The sequence below is a fragment of the Rhinoraja longicauda genome, chromosome 3, assembly GCF_053455715.1.
Source record: "Rhinoraja longicauda isolate Sanriku21f chromosome 3, sRhiLon1.1, whole genome shotgun sequence".
Taxonomy (NCBI): domain Eukaryota; kingdom Metazoa; phylum Chordata; class Chondrichthyes; order Rajiformes; family Arhynchobatidae; genus Rhinoraja; species Rhinoraja longicauda.
In genome coordinates this window covers 25,465,753-25,480,193 of record NC_135955.1, presented here as the reverse complement: position 1 = coordinate 25,480,193, position 14,441 = coordinate 25,465,753, and the positions used below count along the sequence as shown (strand labels likewise).

At 41.5% G+C, this 14,441-nt stretch overlaps 1 protein-coding gene across 5 annotated transcripts in view; it reads right to left on the bottom strand.

Moving 5' to 3' along the window:
• Window positions 1–14,441, bottom strand: part of LOC144590181 (A-kinase anchor protein 2-like) — a 387,659-nt gene that overhangs the window by 307,564 nt on the left and 65,654 nt on the right. For 3 of the 5 annotated variants that reach the window (XM_078394997.1, XM_078394991.1, XM_078395004.1), the window contains exon 1: window positions 13,501–13,628. The exons of 1 other annotated variant lie outside the window; for it this stretch is intronic. In XM_078394997.1, coding sequence (XP_078251123.1) covers window positions 13,501–13,535 — 35 coding nt within the window. In that variant the 5' untranslated portion in view covers window positions 13,536–13,628. Of the gene's footprint in view, window positions 1–1,340; window positions 1,548–13,500; window positions 13,629–14,441 lie in introns of those variants that run through there. One more of the 5 variants, XM_078394993.1, reaches the window with a different exon arrangement.

Below are 14,441 nucleotides of genomic sequence, written 5' to 3'. Positions count from 1 at the left end.
CACTGCTGATTCCTGGACCATGATCTCTGCAGATTTTAGGAAAAGCAGAAGCAGGGGCAACAAAGTTAGAGACAGAGGAGACAAAGAAAACGAGTTTTGATCCTATTCCTGATTAATTTTCTCTTATGAGCTTTCGGAAAGTGGTGTGTAGGACAGTAAAGAGGGATTAAATTGCCTGTCAACATGGGATAGTGCATTATGTCCAACATTCAGCCAGCATACCCCAGCACCGTTTGATTATTGTTATGTCCTTATTATATATAGAGTGTCATTTTTGAAAGTGGATCGGGCGATGTGATTCACAGTACCCTATCCTTTTATCTTTCAAACATCTGGTTTGAATCCCAGCTACACATGGACCTTAAGGTGAAGAATGTTGTGGTGATAGAAATTGTGCTAGTATTGAAATATTTGTGAGCTGTGGGTCACCACACACCATGAACCAGATTAAGGCAGCCCAGACTGATTCAATATTGCGCAGTTATTTGTCCTTAGTATGTATTTACATTACAAATACCCAATAAAGAAAGACATGCCACAGTTCCAGTGAACCAGGTTCGATCCTGACCTTGGGCACTTTCTGTCTGGAGTTTGAACGTTCTCTTTGTGAACCCATGGTTTTCCTCCAGGTGTTCCAGATGCCACCCATAATCCCAATGATATACTGGCATGTTAATTAGCTACTCTAAATTGCTCATCAGAATAAGTTAATTGCAAAAGTAAAGGGGAGTTGATGAGAGAGAATAAGTTGCAGTGTTACAGAGAATGAGACTGATGGGATTGCTTCCCTGGGAGCTGATGGAGGCATTTAGGGCCAAATGACCACTTTCATTGTGGAATGGAATACTTTATTGTCACATATGACAAGGCACAGTGAAATTCTTTGCTTGCATACCCAATGTATAGAAATAGCGGCCACCTACGGTGCAGAAAAAGTTATAATGATAATGTAAGATCTGACACCTTCCATGACCCAAATATGTGCAAAAATCCTTTATAGTTTTACCTTCTGAAGTGTCATTGTTATGATATGCTGCAGCCTTTTTGCACACAACAAAATCACTAGTTTTCCGTAAAATTGTGGCATGCGATCTTTTCCCTCCATCTGTTTCTTAGGTAGTCCTTCGGGGTCGATGATGGCTTGTTTCTTTGTTCTGAGGTGACCGATGAAACCAATGTGGAAAGCACAGATGGGCAAGGTGGTGGCTGATGGGATGGCACGTTGGATATGCTGTGAGGTGGTTATATTTGATGATATCTCACTAACCTGTTGTGACAAGACACCACCAGTATTAGAAAGCGCTAGCTCTTCTGTTTCTCAGTTAAAATCACAAACCTACCTGCAATAGTGGTGGTGGCAATAGAGGTGGCAATAGTTTGAAGGAAAGCATCGGAGTTCTACCTGGATTCAAGGTCAGTATTTATGCCTCTCGCAACATCATTAGAACAGATTTTCTGCTGTTTGTGAGTGCTTGCTGTGTATAAATTGAGCGAATAAACTTCAAGTAAAATGTACTTCGGTATATTGTAGCACGCTTTGGCAGTTTCTGAAAGAGATACAAAAGGAACTGTATAAATGTAAACCAATTTCTTCAATATAAAACTTAGTTCCAAGCACATTTCAGTGAGAATTAGACAAACTGGCAACATGCTTTCTAAGTTATTGGTGGGTCAGTTTACGAGCTAGTTGTGTAGCTATAAACTCAATCTCTTGAACAGTAGGGTAAATAGTGCATCCCCCACCGGAAGGTCATTACACTCCCCTATTGCTGCTGGAATTGACACTCTGTCTTGTTGTCATTCCTCTGTGCAGGAATTACATTACCTTATAAGGAAAAGCTTGTGTGAATTGCTGGTCAGCCTAAAGTATTTCACAGTACTGCGGTGCCCCAGGGAATTCATTACAAGCTCCTGGTAAAGAGGTATCACATTTTAAGGAATTCTCGTGCTGAAACAATTTCAGCTTTGTAGCTCCGAGCATTAGACTCTCACAGCCAATTCCACAGAAGCCAGACTTTCCTTTAGTTCTTTGATTTTTGCCCGTGGAGTTATTAGGGATCCATACAATGACAAGACTGTAGTGGAACCTTTCTATCTGAGTAAGCAAGTTATCCTCCCTAACTTCCTTTAACTTACAATTCGATCAGGTCTGATCTGCACCGAAACTCCATCCATTCAGCTTGGTTCTGTACTCTTAAGATCCCTGCTGGACAAATAACAACCAGTCTCATCTTTAATATTTTGAATTGACTGCCTCAATGACCCCTGCCTTGTTGAGACTTTGCTGCTTTTCGGAGAGAGGCTTCCCACATATCTTCTACTACATACAGTACACTATAGGAACGAAAACTGCAGATGCTGGTTTAAATCGAAGGTAGACACAAAATGCTGGAGTAACTCAGCGGGTCAGGCAGCATCTCTGGAGAGAAGGAATGGGTGACGTTTCGGGTCGAGACCCTTCTTCAGACTGTCTCGACTCAAAAAGTCACCCATTCCTTCTCTCCAGAGATGCTGGCTGACCCGCTGAGTTACTCCAGCATTTTGTGTCTACAGTACACTATATATATGTTTACTACATATCAATCTATCCTTACATTTTACAGTCAGACAGGATCGGTCTCTAAATTTAAAAACGATGTCTTGTTTTATCTGCTCACTCCCACCAGAACAAATATTTATATTACTACATTTAATCAGTTTTATCCCCTCTCACACATCCCTCCCCCCATCTTCTACCGAACAGAATGCCAAATTTCACTAAATTGTTGCGAATATACACACACCCTTTCTGTACAATATAGCCTTATCCTTTACACCTTGGGTGTCAATCAGAAGACTCTAGTCCTGCCTTCACACTTGGGTTTGGTGTAAAATGTTTCACAGAAGGACAGATGAGTTGTTATTAATGGCCAAGCTGATATTTATCTCCTGAGTAATGTTTCCAAATTTCGCCAGCATCCTTCCACTGTGTGGGATGGCTGCCTGCTATGCACGTTGTAGTTTTCAAATACACAGGACGTGATGTTAAAATTCAAAGTGCCAACTCTTAACTTGCTCCCGGTGGTGATGGAAGGCTTAAGCCTTGTGCATAGGAGCTTGCTGTGCACAAATTGACTGCCGTATTCCCGACATTGCCACAGTGACCACACTGCATTAACGGCTGCAAGGAGCTGCACAATATTCTGAAGTTGAAGTGCGGTCTTTTATTTCTAACCCCTCATATCATTCAGACCTCAGCAGGTGAGCACATCACGTCATTCTTCAAGCCTATTCTACTCTTTGATACAATTGTGGCTGACCTTCTACGGTGATTGCATTTCCCTACCTGGTCTCCACATCCATTAATTCTCTGAGCTTCCAGTACAGCTTCAGTACCTGAATGTGCACAACTACCTAGTGTAACAAAAATTTAAATGTTCACAATTCTTTGTGTGAAGACATTTCTCCTGATCTCAGTCCCAAATATGTCCAACTTCTTATCCCAAGACCATTCTCCTGAGTTCTAAACCCTTCAGCCAAGGGGAACGAGCTATCCTTTCACTCTCCTTACAATCTAACTTGCAAGTACATCATCTTTCACTGCTCAGAACTCCAGACAATCGAAGCCCTCGCATTTAGTCCTGAGGGGCAGTAGCAGGCAGTTGTGGATCAGGTCATGGTTGATGGCTCATTGGCCATCAATGAGCTGTGGCATTCCCTCCATTGGATGGCTATTCACAAAGTTTGGAGGTGATGGCCTTTCACTACAATGCCCTTTCATGTCAGTCTAAGAAGAAGTAAAGCAAATGGACAAGGTTGTTCTTTCAAAGGCTGCCATCCACACCATTACAACACAAAGTGAACCTAGTCGCTGATAAATTGTTCGGCTCTCCGAGCCTGTGAAGGGAGAGAAGAAGCTGGTGGCTAATCCTGGCAAAGTATCAAGTCTGTAGTGTAATGAAGGAGTCTAGGTCTATGGCCCCCTGTAAGGACTAACGCTGATGTTATGTCTCATGAAGCTCAGAATGAGAGCGTATCATTTATTTGGCAATCCACATCACTTAATGTGACCCATTTATCTTAGATGAACCCAGTTTCCTTGACCATTGGCAAACTGCACAATGTTAAAATCAAGTGCATGAATGTAACTGAAGCTGCAAAGTGCCAAGAAGGATTGCCTGTGACATTAGGTGGATTACATTAATCACATATGATGGAAATTGAACTGGGGCTGATCCCACTTTGATTGTAGCAAGGAGACACAAGAGGCTCAGGCAATGCTCCTGAAATTGCTAAAGACTAAGGCACAACAGGTCTTGTATTCTGCAATGAGAAAAGTTACTAACTCCTGTTACACTGCTTTGCATCGTTGCTCATAGATATTTTACGGACTGTTTTAATTAATGTAGGTGCACTTATTGTTAACAGACTTTACATTATAGACTTATTGCATCGTATGGGAGGCGCATTCCCAATCTCGTTGTACCCCTGGGTACAATGACAATAAAGATATATTGTATTGTATTGTATTGTATTGTTATATTACAGACATTATATTATATTATGGGAGGAATAAATCGGGAAAAAGCACAGAATCTTACGCAGAGTAAGGGAATCGAGAACCAGAGGACATAGGTTTAAAGTGAGGGGGGAAAGATTAAATTAGAACCTGAGGGGTAACTGTTTTACACAAAGGGTGGTGGGTATATGGACCGAGCTGCCGGAGGAGATAGTTGAGGCAGGTGCGATCATAATATTTAAGAGACAATTAGACAGATACATGGATAGGACAGGTTTAGAGGACTATGGGCCAACCGTGGGCAGGTGGGACTAGTGTGGATGGGACATGCTGGTCACCAAGTTGGGCCGACGGGCCTGTTTCCATGCTGTATGACTCTAGGAACATCCTTGCTCTCGACTCAAGGTTGGTTTAGATGTTGCTCCCTTGAAATGAGGCAGCTATAGGCTGGGGAGCCATGCATTTCACAAACATCCGATCATGGGTCCCAATACCAAACACTCACGGCTCTCTCACCAACCCACTCATGATTGTCATCAACCCTGTTAGGTCGACTGTCAGGAGACCCAGGTATTTAATGCACAAATGCTCAAGCGTTCAAAGCAAAGGAGGCTATGGACTATAAATGAGACTAACTAATTACAATGATCAGCATGGACATGGTGGGATTGTTTCTTTGCTGTTTAATTCTATGATTCTAAATGAAAGGTGGTGGAGAGCCCTTCATGTGAATCCAGAATAGAAATTCTGGCAGTTCACCACTCTGTGCATAAATGGCCTATCCTCTGCTATGCACTGAGCAATGAGGGATTCCGTAAAGCACCATCACTTTAGAGAATTGGCTCAGAGTTAGACAATAGATCTGCTTACATGCACCAAATCAATAAACTAATGCATAGGAAAGAACTGCAGATGCTGTTTTTGGACGAAGAGCATGTGAGGTGTCTAGGACATAGGTAGGGAGGGATTGGGCCAGGGGGGATAGGATAGAGTCGTGGTATGTGGAAATTAATTTGGAGGGACATGAACAAACAGAAACAAGAAATCAGTCCAAAGAAGGGTCTTGACCTGAAACGTCACCCATTCCTTCTCTCCAGAGATGCTGCCTGTCCTGCTGAGTTACTCCAGCATTTTGTGTCTACCTTCAATAAACTAATGCATCTGTGTCAGTGGTTTGCTGTGAAATGTTTGGCTAGAAACTGCTGTGATCCCTAAAGAGTGTGTCAGCTGGTAACTTGCAATGTTGGTATTTCTCTACAGCTCATAGACTGTACTTTAGATGTTATAGATGCTTCATGGAAACGGGCCCTTTTGCCAAGCGAATCTGCACCAACCAGCGATCATCCTGTACACTAGCACTATCCTACGCACTAGGGACAACTTACAATATTTTTACCAAAGCCAAATAACCTACAAACCTGTATGTCTTTGGAGTGTGGGAGTACCCAGAGAAAACACACGCACGTCACAGGGAGAACGTGCAAACTCCGTACAGACAGCACCCATAACCTGCAGGATTGAACCCGGTTCTCTGGCGCTATAAGGCAGCAACTTTTCCGCTGTGCCACTGTGCTGCCCAGATGTTTAGGTTTAGGTTTATTAATGTCTTGTGTATAGTGAAAGACTTTGTTTTGCATGCTAAACAATCGAATCAAGAGTGGATTCTAATCACAATCAATTATTTTCGGTGGAGCAAAGGGAAAGATACAGAGTGTAGAATATAGTTATCATCATTGTAGTGCAACCGAGTATCAAAAATAAAGGACACAAACTTTCTATTGTTCCCCAGTTATTCCCATATTTTGTACCACATGAAAAGGAGGCCCTTTTGACCCATTAATTCAATGTCAGTTCACAGAATAATGATTCAATTATACTTTATTGTCACATATATCTAGGTACAGTGAAATGCTTTGTTTTGCATACAAGCCGGTGAAACAATCCTGTAGCCTCATTAATTCCCCCAGCAACCTATTTCCCACATATTCTCATCAATTCCTCCAGGTTTCTGCTACCCACCCCAACACTGTGGGCAATTTGCAGCTTCCAATTAAGCAACTTGTGAGTCTTGGTGTCATCGTAAGAAAGAGGATAATCTATGTGGTCGTAGGGAGCATGTCCACACAGACAGTACCAGAGGTCATGAAGGAATCTGGGTTGCCTGGGTAAGGCAGCATCTTCATGATCTGTGTCGCGGTGCTGTTCTCAACAACACTGTCATCACCCTGAGAGAACAAGTCTAATTCTGCTACATGGACTGAGACACATCAACAAAGGATGTCAAATCTGAGCTGAGCCTGATTACACTCGCAACATTCCTTAATGGCCTTTTTCATGTTTAATGGTATGCATGTTTGACTGAGAATGTTTTTCTTTTTTGATTAAGGCGAGTTTAAACATCCTGACCTTCCTGAACCCCAGCCTGTATGTAAACTGCCTGTAGCTTGATTCAGGGTTAGTGTTCCCTTGGCATGGAATGATCTAATGATAAAACCATAAACATGCCCAGAACAGGCTTCATAATGGGACAAGGAGCCCAGTAACTTAAGTATAAGGGATTGATTATGTGGATCAAAGCAAAGCATTTATTCAAAGTTAGTAATAAAATAACATTTTGTCCTACAATTCAATTCGGATCAAGCAAGCATTAGCTCTTTATTTCACTCCAAAATGCTAAAACAATTTAAAATCTGGTTAAAAAATAGAAAATGCTGGAAAAATTCACCAGGTCAGACAGCATCTGTGGAAAGGGAAAATCAGTTCTGAAAAAGGGTCTGAAATATTAAAACTATTAAAACTATTTCCACAGCTGCTGCCTGAGCAGCTAAGTGTTTTCAGCATTTTCTGTTTTTATTTCAGATGTCTAGCATCTGCAGTTATTTATTTTCACTTACTGTAAAATTCTATTTGGTTGTTTATTTTGAAGCACCATCAGCTCTCTTTCTGGACTCCATTCAGTGGTCAGGAGGAGAACGTAGGTCCAGGAACACAACTTTCACACCTAATGATCCAGAACACCGGTTCTTCAACAGGGGCTGTGAGTCAATCTGGGTTTAGGCAGTCTCTCTGGTGGCCTGAGGTTGCAGGGAGTTGAGGGCCTTGCCAGTTTTACCCACCACTGCCATCCTGAGGCCAAGGTGAAGCCTGCTAGGAGATCCCTCAGCCGCATTGTACTGAGGCATCAGAGTGAAGGCAGAACTTACCTGAACAGTCTGACCTGACCCTTTGAAAACTATAAACCTCCACTCTCCACCCTGTTCCGAGGAAGAGTTCTACCCTGGAACAAATACTGGTTTCACTTTCCACAGATAGTGTTTGACTGGCTGAATTCTTCCAGCATTTCTTTTTTTTGTTTCAGTTGTATTATTTTCTATTACTGCCAAAATAACTGTTTTAAGAAATAGTTAGACAGGTACATGGATAGGACAGGTTTGGAGGGTTATGGACCAAAGGTGGACAGGTGGGACTAGTGTAGCTGGGACATGTTGGCCAGTGTGGACGTTGGGCCGAAGGGCCTGTTTCCACACTGTATCACTCGATGACTCTGTGACTCTATAATAGGCCCACTCTGTTGGGGTGAGGAGAGAGTCAGAGGAGGAGAAGGGAAATGTGGGTGGGTGAGAGGGAAGGTGCACTCAAGGAGAGAGGGAAAGAGAGAGAGAGAGAAAGAGAGAGATAGAAAAGAGAGAGGGGAGAAGGGAGAGGGAGAAAGAACATAGCAAAAACAGTGGTAAGAGACAATTAAGGGAGTGGGGAAAGTATGGAGGAGGCATTGAAGGGAGAGAAATAGGGAGAAAGATTAGGGAAGTGGGAAGGAATGGGAAGAGACAGAGTGTGGTAAAAAAGAAGAGGAAAATGATGGGGGGAGGAGGAGGGAGTTGGGAGAGAATGAGAGGGAATGATAGTGTGGGGGAGAGAGTGGAGGGAAAATGGGAATGAAGGGGAGAGATAGCAAGAGAAAGAGAGATGGGAAATGACAGAGTGAAAGAGAATGGTGAAAGAGGGCCACTAAATGGAGACAAGAGTTGAAAAGAAAATAGGAGAAGGGGGAGCAGGAGTATAAGTGGAGAAATTGGAATACTGAAAGGAAAGAGGTAGAGAAAAGGAGGGGATGTGATGAGAGTGATGGGGAGGTAGGAGCACAGAATGAAGGGAGTGATGCACTAGCCTGCACTACCAGCCTGTGTCCATCTCAGCTGCATTGGTTGAAAGCCAGGGCTCAGCCTGTCTTCATCACTGCTCTCCCTTTATCTTTCTTCCTTCTCTTTGCCTCCCCTTTTCTCAACCTCCTTCTTACAATCCCTGTCCCTCAACCCCCCCCCCCTTTCTCAACCTCTGCAGACCCTCCCTTTCCAGTCTGAAGATGGGTCAAAAATGTCACCTGTTCATTCACCCCCCCCCACCACTGATGCTGCCTGACCTGCTGAGTTCCTCCAGCACTCTGTATTTCACACGAGATTCCAGCATCTGCAGTTCCCCACCCTTCCTTCCCTTCACCTGTTCTCCCTTCCATCCCTCTGTTGCCTTTCTTCTCCTCCTATCCTCCATTCCTCCCAAAAAGAAAAACAAGTTTCCTTTTATATATAAAGTGCTGAAAGTTGTTAAAATGTCTATTATTCAATGATATCAATTATGCAATTTAATAGTATTAAATTGTTGAAGCCTTGAAAAACAACCAGGATTGCTAAACCCTGCCGTTGGCAAAGATAATGCAGGCATTTTGGAATCTGAAGGCACTGCGGCATTGCTTCTGAATTCTGCCAGAGAAAAGTTTAATAAAGCTGCTGGTGAACTAAAGGATGGGACATACAAACTTGATACCACTAACTGAGATCTGTCTACATGTAGCAGGCTACTGTAGTTTGGGATTGACCGAAGATAGACACAAAAAGCTGGAGTATCTCAGCGAGTCAGACAGCATCTCTGGAGAAAAGGAATGGGTGAGGCTTTGGGTTGAGACCCTTCTTCAGACTTGGCCAGTACATTCCAATATCTAACAGCAAACTAATCAGTTCTACTTCATTGTTTCATGTAATTTGATCTTAAGTAAATTCTGACTCACATTGACTCACTCAACTACTAATTATTCTGTTAATTGTGTTTACATTGGCAAACAAGAAAGTTCCCATATCATATCATATCATATATATACAGCCGGAAACAGGCCTTTTCGGCCCACCAAGTCCGTGCCGCCCAGCGATCCCCGTACATTAACACTATCCTACACCCACTAGGGACAATTTTTACATTTACCCAGCCAATTAACCTACATACCTGTACGTCTTTGGAGTATGGGAGGAAACCGAAGATCTCGGAGAAAACCCACGCAGGTCACGGGGAGAACGTACAAACTCCTTACAGTGCAGCACCCGTAGTCAGGATCGAACCTGAGTCTCCGGCGCTGCATTCGTTGTAAAGCAGCAACTCTACCGCTGCGCTACCATGTTTGCCCATGATTTCTCTCTGTTGCTCTGTGATTAGTGTATAGTGTGGAGACCTAAATAGCTGTCTGTCCATTTTCTCCACGGATGCTGCCTGGCCCATTGAGTTCCTCCAGCAGTTTATTTCCAGCCCAGTGTCGGGTGAGTTTGTGTGTGGGAATGTAACCCCATCCTCAACTCCACAGCAATGTGAATTAATTTCCTTTTTCATCTGCGGACTGAACCCAAAGTTTCTCGTGGACAACCACAAGACCGTGGGACAACTGGAGTGATGTTCTGCATTTAGTCTGGACCTTTAACACGGTGGAATGGCCCAAAGTTACAGCAAGGAGGTGTTTTCAGAAGAAATCTGACTCTGAACCAAACAAGGAGGTATTAGTGCATTGGCCAAGGGATAGATTTTCAGTGTTGAAAGGATGAAGCAAAAGATAGAAAGGCTTAGGCTGGGAACTCTGGAGTGTAGAACCCAGCCCAATATTGGTGTCAGTAAAGGACACATTAAAATCGAAGAACTGCAACATTGTACGAGCACTTAAAAGGAGTTGTTCATCCAGAAAACAAAGGGCTTTTGGATATCCACTATCATCTATTTCTTTCTCAAATGTTCAGATAATTTCAAGGTGGTGTCCAAGCCAGGCGACTCTTTGTGTGCTGGTCACGGATATGGATCTGCAATCACGCGTTACCATCACTCCATTCTTAAATCTCTACTCCAATAGCAGCACACTGTTAATGGCTCAATTGTAATCATGTATTGTCTTTCCGTTGACTGGTTAGCACGCAACAAAAGCTTTTCACGGTACCTTGGTGCACATGACAATGAATTAAACTAAACTAAAATCAATTTAGCCTTCTTTCAAGTTTGCTTTGCGGATTATCCTTAAAGTATCAGATTATTTCTTGAAGGCCATAAATCTGGATTTTAAGAATCTCATTCCTTCACTGTTTTGCTTTCCCTAACTGTAACCACTTTGACTCAGATCTCCAAGCTCCTCCCCTGGATCATGTTCCTTATGTATCCCTGAGTTTTGTAACTCCACAAAGGCATCAGAGGTCTAGAATTCCCTCAATAAACATTTCTGACCTCCCACCTTTCTCTTCAGGAATTTTCTTTGATGACCAGCTTTATGAGTAAGCCTTTGGTCAGCCACCATACCCTGTGATGGTATCAGTTTTCTCGTAATGCTCCTATGGGGCACTTATATTAAAAGTGCTGCAATTTGTTTTATTTGCGGAATGTCAAGAAATCAGCAGACACACGAGGGAGCATGATTTTTTACAAACTCGATGTCTGGTAACAGTTTCAGAAATGTTGCCTGCATGGTGACTGCTACCACTTGAAAGCAAAGAAATTTTGATTTCTCGGGAAGGAACAGTAAGTGGCAAACAGCCTTCTTTTCATTGAGGGAAATTGCCCTCAGACATACATAAATCCCTTGGCCTGCTGCAATTTTACCTTGAAAGGAGGATTTTAATGAGTCAAAACACTAAAAGCATAAAGAAAAACCATCTGGATATTCTGTATGCTTGATCGCTCAGTCACGTCACATGCTGTGCGTGGCCATTGAACAGCCCACTTGGCCCACTTGAGCCTGGTTTAATAGAACATGGAACAGTACAGCACAAGAACAGGCCCATCGGCCTGTGCTGAACATGATGCCAAGACCAACCCTTATCTGCCTACACATAATCTATAACCCTACATTCCCTGTATATCCATATGCCAATCCAAAAACTCTAACTCTTTTATGATTTATAGTCCGCTCAAGCACCATTCCATCTGTTCCTCATCTCATCTAGAATTTCTTTCTGTCTTTCTCTCTCAGCTGTTTATCCAAATCCAAATACACCAAAACCTTTTACCTCAACAACCCCATGTTAGAAATAGAAATAGTTCATGAATTTCACTGGCCATTGGACTAAATTGGTCTTTGATGGTATTAACCTGTTTAGTGCCACCATGAGATTACTAAACCGACTAGCAAGGAAGGTCTAGAATATGAGAACTTTGATAAAAATGTTCACTCCATGTTTCTCAGTGGAGTACACGAAAATGAAGTCATTGATATTGTTAATAAATACAGAAACAAAAAGTTTACTGACTATAATTCCATTGATATGACACTGGTCAAAAATATGATTGAATGTATAGTAAAACTGTTGACACATATATGTAATCAATCCTTCCTTACAGGCACATTTCCAAATAAAATGAAAATAGCAAAAGTAATTTCTATTTACAAGAATGGAGACAGACATTTATTTTCAAATTACAGACCGATATCTCTGCTTCCCCAATTCTCAAAAATATTAGAAAAATTATTTGTACAAACACTTGAAAACTTTATTGATAAACATAACATACTAAGCGGTCTACCTCACTAGAGCTAATGGAACTAGGAGAGAATATTTCAACTGCAATTGATAATAAAAATATACTGTGGGAATATTTATAGATCTCAAAAAAAGAGTTTGATACCATTGATCATGGTTTACTGATGAATAAGCAAGAAAGATATGGTATTAGAGGAGTTACATATTCCTGGTTGAGAAGCTACCTTGAAAACAGATATCAGTATGTTCAAGTAAATAATTTTGATTCAGAACATATGAAGGTTACCTGTGGGGTTCTGCAAGGCTCGGTGCTGGGTCCAAAGCTCTTTTTACTCTATATAAATTATATTTGTAAGGTGTTGAAATTGTTACATTTAGTTATATTTGCGGATGACACAAATTTATTTTGTTCAGGGAAAAACTTGAAGCAACTTTTGGGCACAGTTAAAGGGGACTTGGAAACCCTAAAGAAGTGGTTTGATATGAATAAATGCCATTAAATCTAAGTAAAACAAAATTTATTGTGTTTGGAAATCGTAAAATAAATTCTGAGGTAACAAGGTGATTAATGATGTAGAAATTGAAAGAGTGTATGAAAATAAATTCTTGGGAGTGATAATAGATCATAAACTCTGTTGGAAACCTCACATAAAACATATCAAATCAAAACTGTATAAATCCATTGCAATACTGCACAAAACTAAGGACATCTTGAATCAAAATTCACTATTTACTTTATATTGCTCACTCATTGTTCCATACATTACATACTGTGTGGAAGTTTGGGGAAACACCTACAAAACTTGCACTAATTCAATCTTTATACTGCAAAAATGAGCCATAAGAATTGTCAATAAGGCTGGTTATAGTGACCCAACCAACCCATTATTTATGAAATCATATGTCCTAAAATTTATGGACCTAGTAAACTTTAATTCTCTACAAATAATATTTAGAGCAAAAGAAAGAACACTTCCTGACCCTTTGTCAAGCTTTTCTTCAAGTGCATTGTTAATTGAAGTCAATTACTTCCCGAAGGAAGATAAAGGCTGAAATATTGAACTCGTGCTCCATGGAGTTGTGAAAATCACATAATATTTGAAAGAGGACTGTTAGTTATTAGAAATGATCCTTCAGTGATACTCGTTGCCTCTCGGTTAACCGTCAGTGGTAACACATTCCATAAGCAAAATGTTTTCACAGAAAACCATTAGCTGTGCTGCTTACATGAGCAAGGAGGCTTCGGTCCTGTCCACTTTCATCAGACACACCAAACGCACCAAGTGATTGGAAGCTTTCTGACAGGTTTATCTGAAGTTATCTATAATTGGAAAGTTGCAGTGGCATTCACTGTTCGGAGGCTTGTTGTTTGAAGTCCAGTATTTCCTCAGCTGTTAGCAAAAAGGTGCAAAGATTGATTTTCTAATACCAGTAAGAGCATATTGCATGATCAAAGGTGTATTGTTATTACTATGCAGTGACCTTAAATAGTCAAGCAGCTAGTACAAATCACTAATTCTGAGCAGATGTCAAGCACCATTCAGTTAAGCCCATTTCATTGCATTTCATTGACTTATTCCATGTGCTGAAGATAGACACAGAATGTTGGAGTAACTCAGCAGGACAGGCAGCATCTGTGGAGAGTTGGAATGGGTCTCGACCCAAAACGTCATCCATTCCTTCTTTCCAGAGATGCTGCCTGTCCTGGTGAATTACTCTAGCTTTTTGTGTCTATCTTCGGTTTAAACCAGCATCTGCAGTTCCTTCCTACACATTATTCCTTGTGCTGACTGTTTTAGGGTACTGCGGACTCTTAGAACAATAACAAGTTATATTTGAGTAGCAGGCTGTACAGGAACTTATTGTCCCCTTGTCAGACTAATTCAAACCCAACCAATGAGAGCCTACCCCTCCACCACACTTAAAGGCAGCTAGTCTTTGAAACATATGTTCACCAAGTGAACCAAACACCATGGCCAACATTATGTATTTACCTCTAATGCAGCATTTTACATTTATTTTTATGCATGTACATGTGTGTTTGCGTTTTGTGTGCCACCTTTTCATGCTGGATACACCTGTTTCCGTATCACCAAGTGCGTGGAAAATGAAACACCCTCACATTGCTGCACAAGAATGGTAACTGTTGCACTCCACAAAGTCTTAGC